The sequence below is a fragment of the Clinocottus analis genome, unplaced genomic scaffold, assembly GCF_023055335.1.
Source record: "Clinocottus analis isolate CAN_PGR_092001 unplaced genomic scaffold, fCliAna1.0.p SCAF_14, whole genome shotgun sequence".
Lineage (NCBI taxonomy): Eukaryota > Metazoa > Chordata > Actinopteri > Perciformes > Cottidae > Clinocottus > Clinocottus analis.
Genome location: NW_027175865.1, coordinates 8,613,836 through 8,629,887, shown reverse-complemented (window position 1 = coordinate 8,629,887; position 16,052 = coordinate 8,613,836). Strand labels below are relative to the sequence as shown.

The 16,052-nt window shown below is 41.0% G+C and overlaps 2 protein-coding genes across 3 annotated transcripts in view; both read right to left on the bottom strand.

Moving 5' to 3' along the window:
- Positions 1-1,754: 1,754 nt before the first annotated feature.
- Positions 1,755-4,494, bottom strand: snrpd1 (small nuclear ribonucleoprotein D1 polypeptide). The gene is made up of 4 exons (XM_068575896.1): positions 4,377-4,494; positions 3,656-3,732; positions 2,861-3,052; positions 1,755-1,978 (listed from the first exon to the last, which is right to left on the bottom strand). Exons 1-4 carry the CDS (start codon positions 4,388-4,390, stop codon positions 1,902-1,904), a joined length of 360 nt encoding a protein of 119 aa, XP_068431997.1. The 5' UTR covers positions 4,391-4,494; the 3' UTR covers positions 1,755-1,901.
- Positions 4,495-5,268: 774 nt separating this feature from the next.
- Positions 5,269-16,052, bottom strand: part of LOC137784770 (ankyrin repeat and IBR domain-containing protein 1-like) — a 19,305-nt gene continuing 8,521 nt past the window's right edge. Inside the window, exons 5-21 of one of the 2 annotated variants that reach the window (XM_068575674.1) lie at positions 15,505-15,696; positions 14,502-14,619; positions 14,137-14,357; positions 13,889-13,977; positions 13,648-13,792; positions 13,237-13,397; positions 12,911-12,999; positions 12,529-12,659; positions 12,187-12,321; positions 11,868-11,954; positions 11,665-11,731; positions 11,434-11,579; positions 10,508-10,686; positions 10,269-10,320; positions 10,041-10,097; positions 9,762-9,885; positions 5,269-9,544 (exon numbers count right to left, since the gene is read on the bottom strand). In XM_068575674.1, coding sequence (XP_068431775.1) covers positions 8,079-9,544; positions 9,762-9,885; positions 10,041-10,097; positions 10,269-10,320; positions 10,508-10,686; positions 11,434-11,579; positions 11,665-11,731; positions 11,868-11,954; positions 12,187-12,321; positions 12,529-12,659; positions 12,911-12,999; positions 13,237-13,397; positions 13,648-13,792; positions 13,889-13,977; positions 14,137-14,357; positions 14,502-14,619; positions 15,505-15,696 — 3,459 coding nt within the window. In that variant the 3' untranslated portion in view covers positions 5,269-8,078. The remainder of the gene's footprint in view (positions 9,545-9,761; positions 9,886-10,040; positions 10,098-10,268; positions 10,321-10,507; positions 10,687-11,433; positions 11,580-11,664; positions 11,732-11,867; positions 11,955-12,186; positions 12,322-12,528; positions 12,660-12,910; positions 13,000-13,236; positions 13,398-13,647; positions 13,793-13,888; positions 13,978-14,136; positions 14,358-14,501; positions 14,620-15,504; positions 15,697-16,052) is intronic. The other variant, XM_068575675.1, reaches the window with a different exon arrangement.

The following is a 16,052-nucleotide window of genomic DNA, read 5'->3' as shown; positions in this document are numbered from 1 at the left end:
TGTCTGCTACAAACAGTGTTTTGACTTGTTTCATGTGAGAAGAATGAAGCACTTGCTGGAAAATCATTGAACCACTTTACTCATTTTTCACTCCCTAGAATTGAAACTTGAATTCAAAATGTAATCACTGCATTAGGCATTTAAAAAAATATGTTTGTTAAATATGTAATAATAATGTAGTTTTCATTAAAAAAGTGTCCATTAGTATTTGATGGGTCTGTTTTGTGTTTCAAGTAAGTGTTTGTAGTGGTGTGTCTTCAGATTTGATATATTTATCCTCCATAACTTGTGCTCTGTTATCCCCAATGTGATCTGAACCTGTCAAATAGTAACTTATTAGATTTAAATCCTCTTGTCCATTGTAACTTAAACTTTATTTTGTTATTCATTTTGTTTTGAGGTATCCAAGGTGCTTTGGGGGCAGATTTAACACAGTAGGATTGATTGTTTTTCATCTTGTAATAATTAGTATTGTTCTGCAGATGAAATGGAGAATTTACCAACTTTCCTGTCAAACTCAAATGCAATTTCACAGTCAGCATTTCAACAAATGCTGTGCCAACAGAAATCCTGAAAGCTTTTTTTTTTTTTAGAGTTGTGTGTATGTTGCTTGTTTTTACAATGACAGGAATGGCTCTTGATGGAGCTCTACAGTTACACTATAGAAATACCAGAGCAAAGGAGACCATGTGTCCCAGTGGAGGACAGAATACGTCTGTCCGGCGTCTGAAATGAACAAATATGTATGCTCTAAGGGCAACATTAAAGGAAGGGACAGAGTTCTCTGTCACCTGACTGTGAGCAAAACTAAAGGCTCAGTAACATTTCACCTTTACAGCTAGTCTAAAAATGTATCGCTGCTAAACAGATGCATAATGAGACGCACTCTTCGAGTGCGTTTGAGACGTGTGCAGTGGTTAACAATATATTATGTGCTGTGGGCGGCTTTACTCTGTTCTTTAGAGCGGAGAGTCTGTGCTATGTGACAACTGCCAGCAGCTCTGCACCAGTACATCTGGTTGATTACAGTCTGAGGACTTTTCATGCAGTGTTACAGAGAACAGCCGGCTCAGCCGTGTATGCCAACACAAGCACTGTTGGATGGAGAGTGGAAGCTCCATTACCCTTTTCTGTCGCACGACTGGCTCTAATTTTGTTATGGGAGCCGATAAGATCATCAAACACTGACGAGTGAGTGCCTGACTAGTTTTTATGAAAAGGAGCAGTTCCACATTTTTGAAAAAACACTTATTTGTTTTCGAGGCACATTATCACAGGGTCATGTGGGGGAGCGCCAGGTGGTGACCTTGTGGCGGGAACTCCAAGGTGAAGAGGACATCTGTTCACAGAAAGACAATCAAGACCTGACCTCAAAGAACATTAGGGCAAAGCCTGCACTACGCCCTCCTGTCATGAAGGTTTTGTCATGAGGTATAAATGGACAGAAGCAAAAAGACCTTCAAGTAGCAGCTTGGAAATACAATTTATCCGGGATTCCAACTCCTTTCTGCAAGAATAAATTACCGGAATAATGATTTTACGCTTGGCATCGAGCAGAATTTTTGTAAGATAATAATGTGTATCCCCTTTCTGTTCAAGTTGAATTTTTTCTTAATTAGCACGAGGGGGCAACTTTCCATGTGATGGTACTTTATTCAGCCATGTAATGCAAATAAAATGTTCAGGAAACAAAGTGAATGACTAGCAAAACAAACGCTGTTGCCAGATCTGCAATAAAACACAGAGTCACTTCATCCTCTTAAGGATTTTAATGTACAAAATAAGAAAAGGCAAACTTTAACAAAAAAAAAAGAACATGGAAATTCACAAAATGTTTCTTCTGAGAAAAAAGATCCTGTACAAACAGTGGGGTGGTGGCCAGAAAACATAAAGCCTGGTGATCATCTCCTTGGGCCGCCCCGACCTCGTCCTCTTCCTCTGCCACGGCCTCGTCCTCTGCCACGCCCCCGTCCAGCCACTGAGAAGACACACGAGTGACAGCCAAACATTGAGTGTCACATTATAGTCACACAAGACATTCAACATTTAGTTGGACACCCTCTGAAGAGTCAAGTCACTTTCTAAAAGCATACAAAACACCACTAGACCTGTAGGTGATCCAACAATTTGTAAAAGGCAATCAGAATAAAAAGAATTATTCCTGCTGACAAATTTAACAGACACTCGTACCAGACCATGACACACACCCTAAACAACCTGCGTCATGGTCAACTATCAGTGGAGTCACTGAAGATTGAGTTAGTAAAAAGACATCAAACGAAAATAAATAATGGACAGGGTTATGATTAGTACTGACTGACAAGGTCATTTTATCCCAATCTCGGTATGAACCTGTGAAGTAAATATTGCTAAGGACGGCCTGAAGCACAAGGAATGGATACTGAAACCCGGCATTAAATATCCCTGGGCTAAAATTCAGAGTATTGATAATCATGCTGAAGCCTTTTCCTTGTCAGCAAACACAAGATCAATGACACTGATTGGGAGATGTTGAAGTGTAAAAAACGACAACTAAACACTTTTTTAAGTACAACTAAAAAGTATTAAGCCAATTATTTTTTAACAAGTCGAAAAAAATGTAGAACACAAGAGTTGGCCACTCTTCCCTACCAGCGATGGCTACAGGCAACGAATTACATCAGGAGAGGAAGGAGGGCAGGAGGAATGCCTGATACCTGTGGTCTTCATTCTTTCTGAACTACACAATATTGTCAGGAATATGACTGATTGACATGTTCCCATTAAGATAAATAAAAATATAAACTTCCAACTATCATAGCACGCTGTATTATGGTTATCCGTCTGCTGTACAATTTGATGTTGGTTTGACATTCCTCACCTGCTTCTCTCTTCTTGGACTTGACCTTTGGCTCGATGTCAACCAGCAAGGTGTCCAGTGGGAGGCTGTCAGGGAGGATGAAGTAGCGAATATTGTTGCCACGAATACTCAGCGACTCCAGCTGAGTTGGCTCACGATTTTTCAGAGTCATTTTTACTGCCTTCAGGTGAGTGTTCATGCTCACATCAACACCTAAAAAGGGTGAGAGAAAGGAAAGCGATTAAAAATAAACATTTTATTTCTTGTGTGTATGAGAATAAACCATGGCATAAGAGCAGAGAATGATAGTTTCCAAATACTAAGCTCGCTAAAGACATTCTTGCAGTTTGAGCTTCTAATCCACAATAAACCAGCACATCCAGACCACAAAATGTGAGTGTTTCATGAACTCAGTCTTGTGTTTCAGTGCCGACAGGTTAAAATCTGGAAATCAGTGACTGAAGCTTAGAAAAGAACTTTGTGGCAGTCATTTAAAAAAAAGTAACTGAACACCAGGCAATCTTATCTTTGCTGGCCTCCAGTAGTTCACCTTCAAAAAATAACATTTGTTACCCTTAACCATTTTTTAAAAAGGTGAATTACACTAGGATGAATTACAATGCCATTGGACTAGTATTACAATGCCCTATGGGCGATCACAGTGAGGAGGAAATGATTGAGCAGAGTTTTGACCAACTGAGACTCAGTAACAAATGGAATCTTAGCATCCGGACTTTAGAGAAACAAATTCCACAGCAGTTTACTGACATAGGAGGCAACTTTAACACATTTTATTGATGCACCAGCATATCTTACCTGTGATGGTGCCATGGACCTGGGTGCCATTCTTCAGTTCAATGGTAACCGTCTCATGGCTGAGTTTCATCAAAAACCTGTGTGTCGATGAACAAGAGTACAGCGTGAACACATACATGTAAAATGGGAAAAGTCGAGCTCAAAGAACAAGCGGTTTACATCGTGTATACAAAGCATTGTAACGTTAGCTCCCGTTAGCTAGCCACAGCCAGCTACCAACCGTGTCGCGTAGACGTAGAGCACCAAAACAAAAGGTGACGTTACTCTGGAGAGCGAGATTAACATTTTACCCCTCGTTCATTCTATTTGGAAAGTGATGATAAGTGATTAAACGTAATTACTGAATGCTAGGTCCTGTGTATTTAAATCCTGGCGCAAAATGTTAACTGCACAGAGACAGGCAGGGCCTACAAGCTAACTAGCGAACATTATGTTCGTTAAAGCTAGTTAGAAAACACACGGGCTCTCACACCTGTACGCATTTTGTCAGCTCAATCTCAAATTAAAGTATTATTATTATTATCTCTACACGAGGGTGTGAATCTGTCTGTTTCGGAGATTGGAGCTCCATGATTCAGCCTCCATTCATTCCGTTCACCTCTTCCCGCCTCATCATCACAGACTCTCCGTTAACATCTACATCCATCCATCAACATCGCGCTGTTTTCATCATCTTTCAACTCCATCATTTAATAAAAGGAGACTTTTAACGACCGCTTACCTGACTAGTTTCATAATGGCGATGGACTGTAGAGACAAATCCTCCACAAGAGATAAAAAATTACACCGGTCGAGTGAAAACACAGGCCGCTGTTGTAAGCTTTACGTTTTCAGTCGCACTGATACTACGTCATTAGATGAGCGCCAGCAGAGAGGGGAAACGACCGACATGACCGCCGCCTAGCGGAGGAGTATTAAACATCATATACAATTAAGGGCGAGGCCACACTGAATTTATATTTCTTTACAGTTGACACGATAGTTTAAAGTTTCATTAATACAAAATAAAAAACATTATGGCATCTCAGAAGAGGGGAAGCGCATGTCTGCGCAATAAATATATAGAACGAATGGATGGGTTGTTTAAGGCAGCATAATGAAGCTTGTCTCTTGATTTAAGGAAGAGAAGTGCGCACACATACACACAAAGATACAGTCTGAAGACCTTACATAGCTTTCACACACACACACACAAATATATATATATATATATATATATATATATATATATATATATATATATATATATATATATATATATATAAATATATATATATATATATATATACATATAAATATATATACATATATAAGAATATATATATATATATATATATATATATATATATATATATATATATACATATAAATATATATACATATATAAGAATATATATATATATATATATATATATATATATATATATATATATATATATATATATATATAAATACACATACATATATATATAAAATATATACATCTATATAAATATATATAATAATAATTGTTATTATTATTTTTAATTTATCTTCACCGGTGCGTAATCTGTTTTTTTCTGTAGGTTTTGGAAAACAGATAAAACTATCATAGCAGCAATCTTTCAGTTGTTTTTATTGAGAGAAAACTTTGCACTGACACTTTCATTTACAGTTTTGGCCACACATCAAACCTCTCTTAAGGACCGTCTGGGAATGTATCAAGTATTTTCTATGAGAGTGCAATTTATTTATTTTTATTCTGAAGTGGTTGTTTGAGGGATCATTAAAATATAAATATTAAGTATGGTGTAGAAATGATACAGGACCATTCCTATGAAACCATAAATTAAATTCCAAATCAAAAAAACAAAAAGGAAATAATAATAATAATAATAATAATAATAATAATAATAAAAGCCACTCATCAGTCCTCCACATCCTGCCATTCCACTGGATTAGTGCAACACATTATCAGCATGCTTGTGCAAATTAAAAGACCCCGGACTCCTCCATTTTGTATCCTGTATCGACCTAAAATAAAAGTGAATTAAACTATACTATGTGAAATTAATGGGCGGCCCCAGCGGCCCTCACATTTCAGACAGCCTAATGAAACGTCTTCATCAGCACGTATGACCTGTCCAGCACCTTCACAGTTTAATGTTAGGAAAAGGCGATATTTTAGGGGTTTTGTCACTTCAGTAGAGCGCGTCACACTTCATACTTTAAACAAGCTCAAAACTCAATCAATTATAAGTGATGCACTTATTCAAATCACATTCTGCATAAAGTAGAGGGAGATATTTCAACCCAAATTAGGATATCTTTACATTTGTTTGAATTGGCAAGAAAGTACGATTAAAAACACTCGATTATTATGATTTCAGTCCCAGCAGCACCAGAGCATATCTCTTCACAACAGGCAGTGTTTAATTCTCTTGTAAACATTCCAGTTGGGAAATTAAGTTTAAAGACAAAGGCTGAGTGACAACCCAGGATTCAGAGTGCTACATCGCATTTCGAGAAAAATCAAAGGCCACATTTGAACAACTTTGAGATAAAATGGTTCTTAATTATAGCGGGAACACTAAAGAGTAAATAATTGACAAATCAACAAATCACTTAGCTCCAATTTAGTTGCTCTCAGGGGAAACGGTAAAACAAGACAAATCTGTGGGGTGAGGACAAACGATACTAATGTGCATCAAGAACCTCGGTGTATGGCAACTGCCAAAGTGGTGTGTTCTCCATTATCTTTCATCGACAACTTTGATTTGCATGTTTAAAAAGCAATGACAGTAATAAATACCAACAAATAAACAAATACAATTGAAAAAAAGGCACACAGACCCAACACCTCTGGTCTCAAATGAAAAAAAATCATCTCCAGAAGTAATAAAGAAATAAAAAAGGATAAATTACAGTAAATCCCAAACCATCTCTCATCTATCAAACAGCACACTGTTCTAGCCATCAGTAGTGGAACAGACACGATGAAGTTGTCCAAACAAAGTGAGTGTTTTCATGCCTGATTGTTTTGGCTCAGTTGTCAATGTAAAAACTGACAAATTGATATATGATAAATGTTTACCATTTCACACAAACATGTATGAATATAAGACTCATTGTAGTGTTAAATCTAGACTTCTTAATCTATATATCGACAGCAACATAGCAGTTCTTATCTGTATTTCTTTACTCACACATTTGGATCTAGTTTGATCCATTAAATACTTTGTTTTGATAATTCATTTCTGTTTGACGGCATTGTTTTTATAAAAGCCACTTATTTTGAAATCCAACAGTGATTCAAATTCATCAATATAAAATATTCTGATTCTGTCATACCCAATTTGATAAAAATGTTATCATGTTTTTATGCCAAATTTGAGGCAAACATTTTGGGTTCAACAGTTTTTGCACACTGTAACTCAAAACTGAGCCAAAGCAGGTGTAAAATACAGCAATATGGACACTTAAATGAAAGTACCTCTCAAGCTCATAGACAGATAATTTAATGGAATGGTGAGGGTGGTGCAGTGAGCAGGAGAAATAGAGGGTTTAATTCCCCCGAACCACAAGCACCCATGATGCTGAAGTGCCTTTGAGCAACACTCTAAATTCCTACCGACTCTTTGACGAGACTGACCTCCCTGTGCAGAGGGACAAGACGATATCACATCTGTAATCGCTGGAGTTTTACCAAAGAATTTTAACCGTCATAGAAACTCAGATAGCACGTTGTAGCGCGACGTTCACCGAGTAGACAAGTATATTGTCGTTCTTTACAGCCTGCCAAAGGGAAACATCAGTAGTGTGCTAACAAAACAGGCACAGTGTGCGTGAAGGTCCGAAAATCAGAATTAGCCCCTCTGATTGTACAGTACGCTAAACGAGCTCCAAGGTTACAGTTATCGTCATATTTGGCTCCAGGAAGCTCGTGGTTGGGTCGGTGTTTTAATTAAAGTGAGGTGGGTTTGGATTTCAGCATGATCAGCACCAAAAATGTCACCCTGAACAAACTGAAAAGACAATTACAGGGAATAAATAAAATACAAAAACACAAACATGTGCAGCATTGTATGTGTTATGATATCAGTAGCATTCCATTCATGTACTTTGCTTTAAACACTCAATTGTTTCAAAGAATAGCCTGTCTGTTTTTAGAGCAGACAAAAGCACTTAAAAAAAAACAACTATCTGCGTATGACATCATCTTTACTGGACAAAGTCCCCAGGGTTGTATGTCCTTTCTAGATACAGTATAATACATACAGTAGGCACTCCAAAGACCTACATCTTTCATTGAGGCTTCACCGTTATATTTTATATTTTTCCTCTTTCTAGTTTTCCCAGTCTTTGATTTTCTTTCCTCTTTCACTTCTCTTTTTCTTTTCCTGAAATTGGCTTAACGTTCTCTCCCCACATCGTTCTGTCGCTGTCACACCAGGTGTACTTGCTCCTCCCACTCCTCAGGTGATTGGTCTCCTTCTAACTGAAGGATAAGGTCTCTCTCTGGGGCTGGGGCAGTGTGTGTGGGACTGTTTCCATGTTGGGAGTGTGAACACGGGTGTGTGTGCGCTTCGTCCAGCAACAGATCAGACACACACCCTGTGTCCACAACCCCCTCGGTGTTGTCTCTTTTGTCTAGCTCCAGAGTGCTGGGCCTCGACGTCTTCAGGCCCACTGCACCTAGACAGGGACTCGCCGACCCTCTGTCCGCTTCTGGCTCGCCCTCCAGGGGCTGCCAGAGAGGGGCGGGGGTCACGTCCCTGGAGGTCTGGCTCTCTGACTCAGTCTCAGTGTGTGTGTCAGGGGAGGAGTCCGTTTCTGTGGTGGGTGGGGAGGGGATGAGAGCCAGGCTCTGGGGGTTATTCTGGGGATTAATGTTGTTGTTAAACCAGGCCATGATGTTGTCCAGCAGCTGGGCACTGGCTGTTGGGTCCAGGGGCTCCAGACTCTGAGGGTCACTGGGTGTGAAAGGGCCCCCTGGGGGGATCACCGGTGAAAGCAGCAGCTCCGACTCAAGCTCTGGAGACGGGAGGCACAACTGGGCAAGGGTCTGGGGGTCTGATTTGGGTGGGCGTTCGAGAGCATAGGCGGCAGGACGCTCCTGAGTGTAAGAGCTACTGTGTTCGGGGCAGGGGTTGTAAGAGATGTCTGGTTTTGGGGTGCCGTCATACGCGACTGCATGTTCCCGGTTACATGAACTAGTATGGGCAGGGTTTTGGGTGTGTTCAAGTGAGCAAGAGGCAGTGTATTCAGCCTCAGCCAAATAACCACTGGAGTGGCTGTAACTGGGATCTGTAATGGCGATATGGTCAAGCACATATGGAGTGGTCACTGCATTCTGGTCTGGTCTATGGCTGAAGTCGCTGTGAGCCGGTTCAATGGTGTAGGGAGCGATGAGTGTACTGTGGTTGTATGTGTGATGAGAGCAGAGCTGCTCCTGCGTGTGTGTGTCTAGGTCATAAGGAGTGGTTATGCTCCCCAGTTTCATAAGGCTGTCTCCCAGCTCCAGCAGCTCTGCACTGAGGGAGGGAGGAGGGGGAGGGAGGAGGGAGAGGGAGTTCGACATGGGAGGATGAGAATTTGAGTCTGTTCTGTTCGGAGGGCGAGGAGGATCCATGAGAGAAGTGGGGAAGGAGGAGCCTCTGGCTCCTGGAGGACCGTCTGCGTTGAGAGACTGCAAAGCAACATCTCCCGGGTCCCCTGAGGGTCGCCGCATCCTCTCCTGTTCTCTATCCAGCTCCACTCTCCCCTCGGTCACTCCCTCTAGGCCTCCCTCCAGGATTCGCTCTCTGCGAGACTCCTGAAGGGACAGCTGGATGGCCAGCAGGATGTTTGGGTCATCTTCATCCAGCAAGCCCAGCACTCTTCTGCGGCCTTCACTTCGCTCTAGATTTTCTGAAACACAAAATATCACTTTAAAGTACTGCTTTGTAAAACTTGATTACAAATTCATTCCAGTGATCGATGCCTCTGTGTACGTCAACCAAACTGGGTTGATGGAGCAAAAACCTGCCTCATGCTGTAAAAACACACATATTTGTGCTTTATGGATCATCCTTTTTGTAATGAAGGGCTTTATATGAGGCTAATATATACTGTAGTAAGGCCAGACCTGTGTTGTCACTCCTCCGACTGCCCTCTGGGGTGTTGCTGCCGCTTCTAACGTTGTGCAGACTCAGCATGTCTCCTCTGCGCCGTGGTCTGTGTCTACGACGGTACTGGATGTCAGCATAATCCTGCAAAGAGTAATTGAAGATGGATTACTAAAAGAAGAACTGTAAAAGCTGCGTTGCAAGTATATTTTGTATTAAACAGGTGCACAATCTTCAGTATAGAAAACTGCATTCAGGCCATGCATATGCACAAAACAGCATGAATTACGGTGCATTACCTGTGACGGTCTCTCTCTTTGATCTCCTGCTCCCAGTACAGAGTGATGACTCCCCATCTTAACACACATAAGCAAACTAAGTCAGCAGCAGCCGTAGACATGCATTTAGATGACCTCATACTGAAGTAGGTCACCAAGTGCAGGTTTAGGGAATACCATTAGCTGGGCAGGAACCACATAGTTTGCGCAACAAGAGTTAGTGTTTCAGTGTGTGGTGCGACAGTTTACCTCAGGGGAGGCAAAGCCAAGGTACTCCCAGTCCCATGATCCTCCAGGGTAACTGGAGAAAAAAAACACAAGACTGTTTTCCCATGGTGAAAGAATGAAGAATATGAACATGAAGAACAACTTGAATTATAATTTCATTTTCAAATATTTACACTTTTACTTTGTCTTCTTAATCCATGCCAGTGGGATGATGATGAAACAAGGTATTGTTGATTATGTGGGAGTGTGTTCGTCATTACCTTCTTCGGGGAGGATCAGGAGAATCGTTAGGCGCCACACCTCGGGCCACTGATGCCAGGAACTCTTGCCTCTTCTGCTGCACCAGACGTGCTGCACTGATTATCTTGTGGCAGGGAGTCCTTAAGTACGGTCGGTTAACCTTCTGGGCCAGATCCTCCACGACCATCTCCAGGTCCGTCTGAGAAGACACAAAACTTCCATGTTAACTTCCATCTGCTCAGAGTTTAAAATAAAAAAAATGGATTTGTCACTCATATTTGAGATCATTTGAGTGTATTTTGCATGACTACAATCTCATTATTCTGTATGACTAAAAGAAAATATTGCATAATTGTTAAGTGACTGCCAGTGACCTGAATTTCAGTAACTATCTTATAAAAGAAAATCTTCAATATTTATTTTAAAATGTTGCAAATGAGTTGATTTGTAATTAGAATACAAAACATTAGTTGAGCAAAATCAATGCCCTTAATTTCTACTTTTGCACAGGGATGTTAAAACATAAAAAAAAAACACAATTTCTAAACTAAACTAACACTATAAAGTGTGGTATGTTAAGAAAAGCTTTGTGAAAAATGTAAAGAATATGATTTTCATACAGTTGATAAATAAGTAAAAACAGTATCTTAAAAACTACGGGCTGAAATTCTGTGAATATCGGAATGGATATTTAAGGTTTTAAGGATTGAAGGATAAGAACTGTTTTGTTTACTTGTAATTTAGCACCTGTTGTCTACTCTAGCATGACCATCGAGCCAAAATACTAATCTGTCGATTAGAAACACAAAACCACAAAATTCCCTCGCAGTACTTTGTTAGTGCAAACCAGTTCAGGCAAACTGCGGTCTAATGACATAGCAGTCTGTGGGAATCACTGGAGGGGCTTTAACGTTGTAAGTCTTCTTGTCCCAGATATGTAATATACCTGCATTAGCTCAAATATCTCTTTTTGGGTGCTGCCTTGCTGCAGGAAGAAGCCGTACGGGTAAGAGCACTTTAGGACGCGCCGTGTCTTCAGCAGCTCACTCACACCGTCCTCAATGAAACGTGTGTCTGGAGGAGTTCCTTCACCTGGACGACACAAACCAGATAGGATTAATGTATAATGATGAAAACAAAGCGCTCTGTCACCTTGTATCACATAAGAGAGACTTACGGCAAAGGAAGGCTCTGCTTAGCTGCTCCATCTTCTCTTTGGCTGTTTTTAGCAATTTCTGCTCCAACTAACAGACAAGAGGAGAGAATACACATGTCCAATATTAAACGATCATTTGATTGTAACGTCTGTCTCAAGGAGTATTTAAGAAATTAAAGTTTGCGTTGCTATAAATGTGTGTTTATGTTTGGAGAGTGTATTACCTTATAACTGTGTTCGTGGTTCTTGAAGCGAGAGTAATAGTGCATGAAACGATCCAGCTCCTGAAAACTTTTGTGCTTCTTTTCTGCCTGTAACAAAAAAGCAACTTGATCCCACTCAAATGACTTGGTGTGTGTTTTGGTGTATGTGAGTACATTCAATGCTGCATAGCACATCAACTTAAGTTTCATAATGTATCATTTGACAGGTGAATGGGTAGTTTTGCAGGTGGAATCGTGAGCAGGTAATGTATGTTGTATATATTGTGTGTGCATGTTTCTATCAGAGATATTTTTGTGTAATTGTTTTGATTATCAATACCTCCACAGTCATCTCCTTAGACTGCTCCTCTAGCTGTTGGATGACCTCATAGCGAGTACAACGATAGTAGCCTCCAGTTGATGAGCTGTGCTTCTTCCACTCCTCCAGACATATCCAACAGAAGTCATACTTGCACTGCAGATGGAGAGAGAGAGAGAGAGAGAGAGCGAGAGAGAGAGAGAGAGCGAGAGAGAGCGAGAGAGAGAGAAAGAAGAATTTATTTTAGAATTTAGAATAACCAAAGAGCAATAAATAATCAAATGAAACCATAAAAGTATTAATAGTCTGTCACTAGACAAACAAACAAATTATGACACACAGCTAACAGATAAATGTGTATACCTTGGCACACTGCATATGGTTGCATCCCTCATTCTTCTGAATGGGTGACTTGCAGTTGGCACATGGTTTTGAGTTGGTCAACAGCCAGAGGCAGTTAGCAGCATCTTCATAGGCCTCACTCACACCTGCCACTGTGGAAAGCGCACACATGCACATACACACACATGAATAACGTCTCAATTGGCAACACCTGCCCTGCACACACAAATATCCATGACCTGAACACCTGCCACTACGTTATAAAAATATATTAGACACATCCCGGTACGTCGTCTGACAGCTGCCGTTAACTCCCTCGTTGTGGCGTCAGCTTACTGACGTGCAGCTAAAATTATCCCCACGAACACACAGTAAAACACTAACAACCCAAAGACAGACTTACACTCCTCAGGCTTCATCTCTGTAACTTTCTGGAGCCAGTTCCTCCACATCTGACAGTCACATGGCTCATGGGCCTCACCAAGGCACTCCCTGCAGACAGGCAGGGTAATAAACAATGAATGTGGTGTCATAAAATACAGAGAATAAAGACTAAAGCAGCATGACAACGTGTCAATAATTCCCAGAAACAGACAAAAAAAGGAACAGAAGAAGTTTCTGATAGTTGCCCAGATAAGTATGTAGGTCAACAGCATAGAGTCCTCCTTAACCAGCTGTGTCGAGTGTGCAAGTATGTGTATATAGCCATGAATTAATCATTAAGTGTACCAGCAGAATAGGTGACCCTTGCCACAATCGACAGCTGGGGAGGGCAGCAGGGGGAAACTGTGCGGGTCACTATCCCCGGGGCCTGGTCGGGTGAGCCGCACCGCCCGCTCACAACGCGCTGCAGGACACCATCGGATAGCAGGATTGTTCTCCACAAATGCCTGCAATAGAGAAGGAGGAGAAAAGAGATAGAGATCAGACTCAGAAAAATGATGGCGCATATAGTAGGAAGAAGAGAACACAGACAGATAGGAGGGAATGTACAGAGCAGAAGTTATTGGGAAATGCTATAAAAAAACAGGAAGAAACAAACCACACGCAAAATACATTTACAGTTGGATGAAACACATTTATTTAGCTGTGGCGAGCCTTTATCTGAACATGAATATCTGTATGGATGTTAATTTCTACCTTGATGTCAAACTGTAGATATCGCTGGTCCATCTCCCTGGAAACTACACTTTCGATCACATGCACCGGCACCAACTGGTAGCACTCATAGGCCGGGCAGAAGATATTGTGTGCATCACCCTCCTGAATCTTTACATTGAGGAACCTGAGACATCCAGAAATACACACACAGGACAATTGGTCCTTGAATGCTCAAACACACTATGCAGGAACATTTACACACACTAACACGGGTGCCTACCCTTCCCAGCATGCTCTGCAGAACTCGTGTCCACAGGACATGTCCACTGGATCCTCAAACACTGAGATAGAGCAGAGACAGATTCCACACTGCAGGAAGACAGAAGATACATACATGTTTCAGACATGGGTCTTACACTAATGAATGAACTAATTCCTTCCATTCACAAAAGTTTAAAAAGCATGTTTTCTGCAAGAGTTAATTTAAACACTGATAAAAGTTTAAAGTCATCGCTGTGTGTGTCTTACCGAAGCCAGGCCCTCCTCTCCAGGTGTGAGGCAACTGTCGGTCGGAGAGGTGAGGGTGAGTGTGAGTGGCGAGCGGGGCGTCCTGGGGGTGCGAGGTGAGGGTAGTGTGTCCCAGGCATTGTACCCGCTGGGTGGCGGGGTGGGCATGGTCACACCTGAGCGCTGGCAGCAACCCTCTGCATCTGACATCCAGGCTTCCAGAAGCTTTTCCCTGTCCCAGTCTGAGCGAGAGAGACAGAGAGAAAGAGAGAATAAACACACATTTGAGGCAGGGAATACTTATGTATTTCTTTTTGAATATTGCAGATGCAACGACAGTGCCGCGAGGGTTTGTGCAGGTCTCATGAATGTCAACTTCCACATACCATGTGCTCGGAGCAGGGCTTCAGCAGTGAAGAGGGGGGCTTGCAGCATGTCTGCCGTCTCCACAATCAGCATGTCTTTCAGCCTGCGCAGGTCCTGAAGTTTCAGTCCTTCATAAGGCTGAAATGTTTGGGAGATGCAGAAAGTAATGAAGGAAGAGGAAGAGAAAGTTATTTAATACAATCAATGAAAGTATGACATTCAGATACATTTAAGGAAGTGAACAAAAACATTTGATAAAAATGAAAAGGTCAGGGATGTGGGTTGGTGGTGGTGAGAAAGAGAGATTAAGTATTAGCATATATTCGGCAGCAGGAAAAGAGATCAAACTGCCATTGGTTGGCAGCAGCGAATGCTGAAGTCTTTGCTGGTGGCTTGTGTTCCACTCGGATGCTGAAAAACACAAGGCTAGGTTTGTGCACGTGCATGTGTCTACTGGTGACTCTACACACACACACTGGTGTGAGTTTGTGAAAAAGGGAAAAAGAAGATATTTTGGTGATTCTATAAAACTTCTGTAAATGACAATTGATTTAAATTGATGTGTGCCATTCATCAATTTGACTACAATTATGATTATTCAAAATGATTTCAATGACCATAAAAGTTTACATTTTGTCAAGGATGTAAAAAAAAAAAGAGATAAAATATTTGTATCTGCACGGCGAAGTGACATCGTCTGTATAAACTTGTGTTTGGTAATTAATAAACATATTGACAAACTGGATAAACGAGACTTGGATTATACTGCATGAGTTGTATGAGATTTTATAAAACTGATTTTGTGATGATATTGCTGTTGTTAAAGCCAGCCTCTGTTTGTTTCAATTGAATCAAGGATTTAAGCCCTTTTCAGATTCTCCGTTCACTGTGGTGGTGGTGGTGAGAAAAACTAATATTTAAGGAGGAAGAATTTCTTTTAAAAAAGGCAGAAAAATAAAGGATACATTTGTCTTGAATGTCCAGCCAGCATGAAAGCCCCAGATCTCACAACTGCGGTCTCACCTCCTTAAATTGCAGCAGGTTGGTTTCAACATGTGCGTCTGTGTTTGACTGCTGAGCTGAAGAAGAGGAGAAAACCATCTGTGACTCCAGGCTGAGGGCCAGCTCGGTGTGGTGATGCCGCTCGGCATGGTCACATGGCGTCAATTTATCCTCATCCTCCACAAAAAGGTCTGCATCGCTCTGGATTAGCAGCTACAGGGAGGGAAGAGAAAAGAGAGAACAAAAGGAATGGGAGAAAAAAGGAGAGAAATGGGTAATGAAGAGGAACAAGAAATTGACGGAACTTGCAACAAAAGAGAACAAAAGAAGTGAGAGGTGTGAACAAGAGCAAGAGAGAATGGGAAGAAGGAGACAAAAGAGAAAGAAAATGTGATTGCAGAAAAGCGGAGAAGAAATTTAAAAAAGGGAAATAGACATAGAAATAGTTGTAAAAGAAGAGAGGGGTGGGGGAAAACAACAAGGAAAGGAAAGGTACAAATAAAAGTAAAAACGTTCATGGAAAAAAAGAGGAATAGAAAAGGGAAGAAATAAAAAAAAATGTGTTCAAA

Coding starts and splice junctions, on each gene's coding strand:
- snrpd1 (XM_068575896.1), bottom strand. Junction 3,053..3,655: donor GGTCCATGGCACCATCACAG/GTAAGATATGCT, acceptor CACCCTTTTTAG/GTGTTGATGTGAGCATGAAC. Junction 1,979..2,860: donor GTCCAAGAAGAGAGAAGCAG/GTGAGGAATGTC, acceptor GTGTCTTCTCAG/TGGCTGGACGGGGGCGTGGC.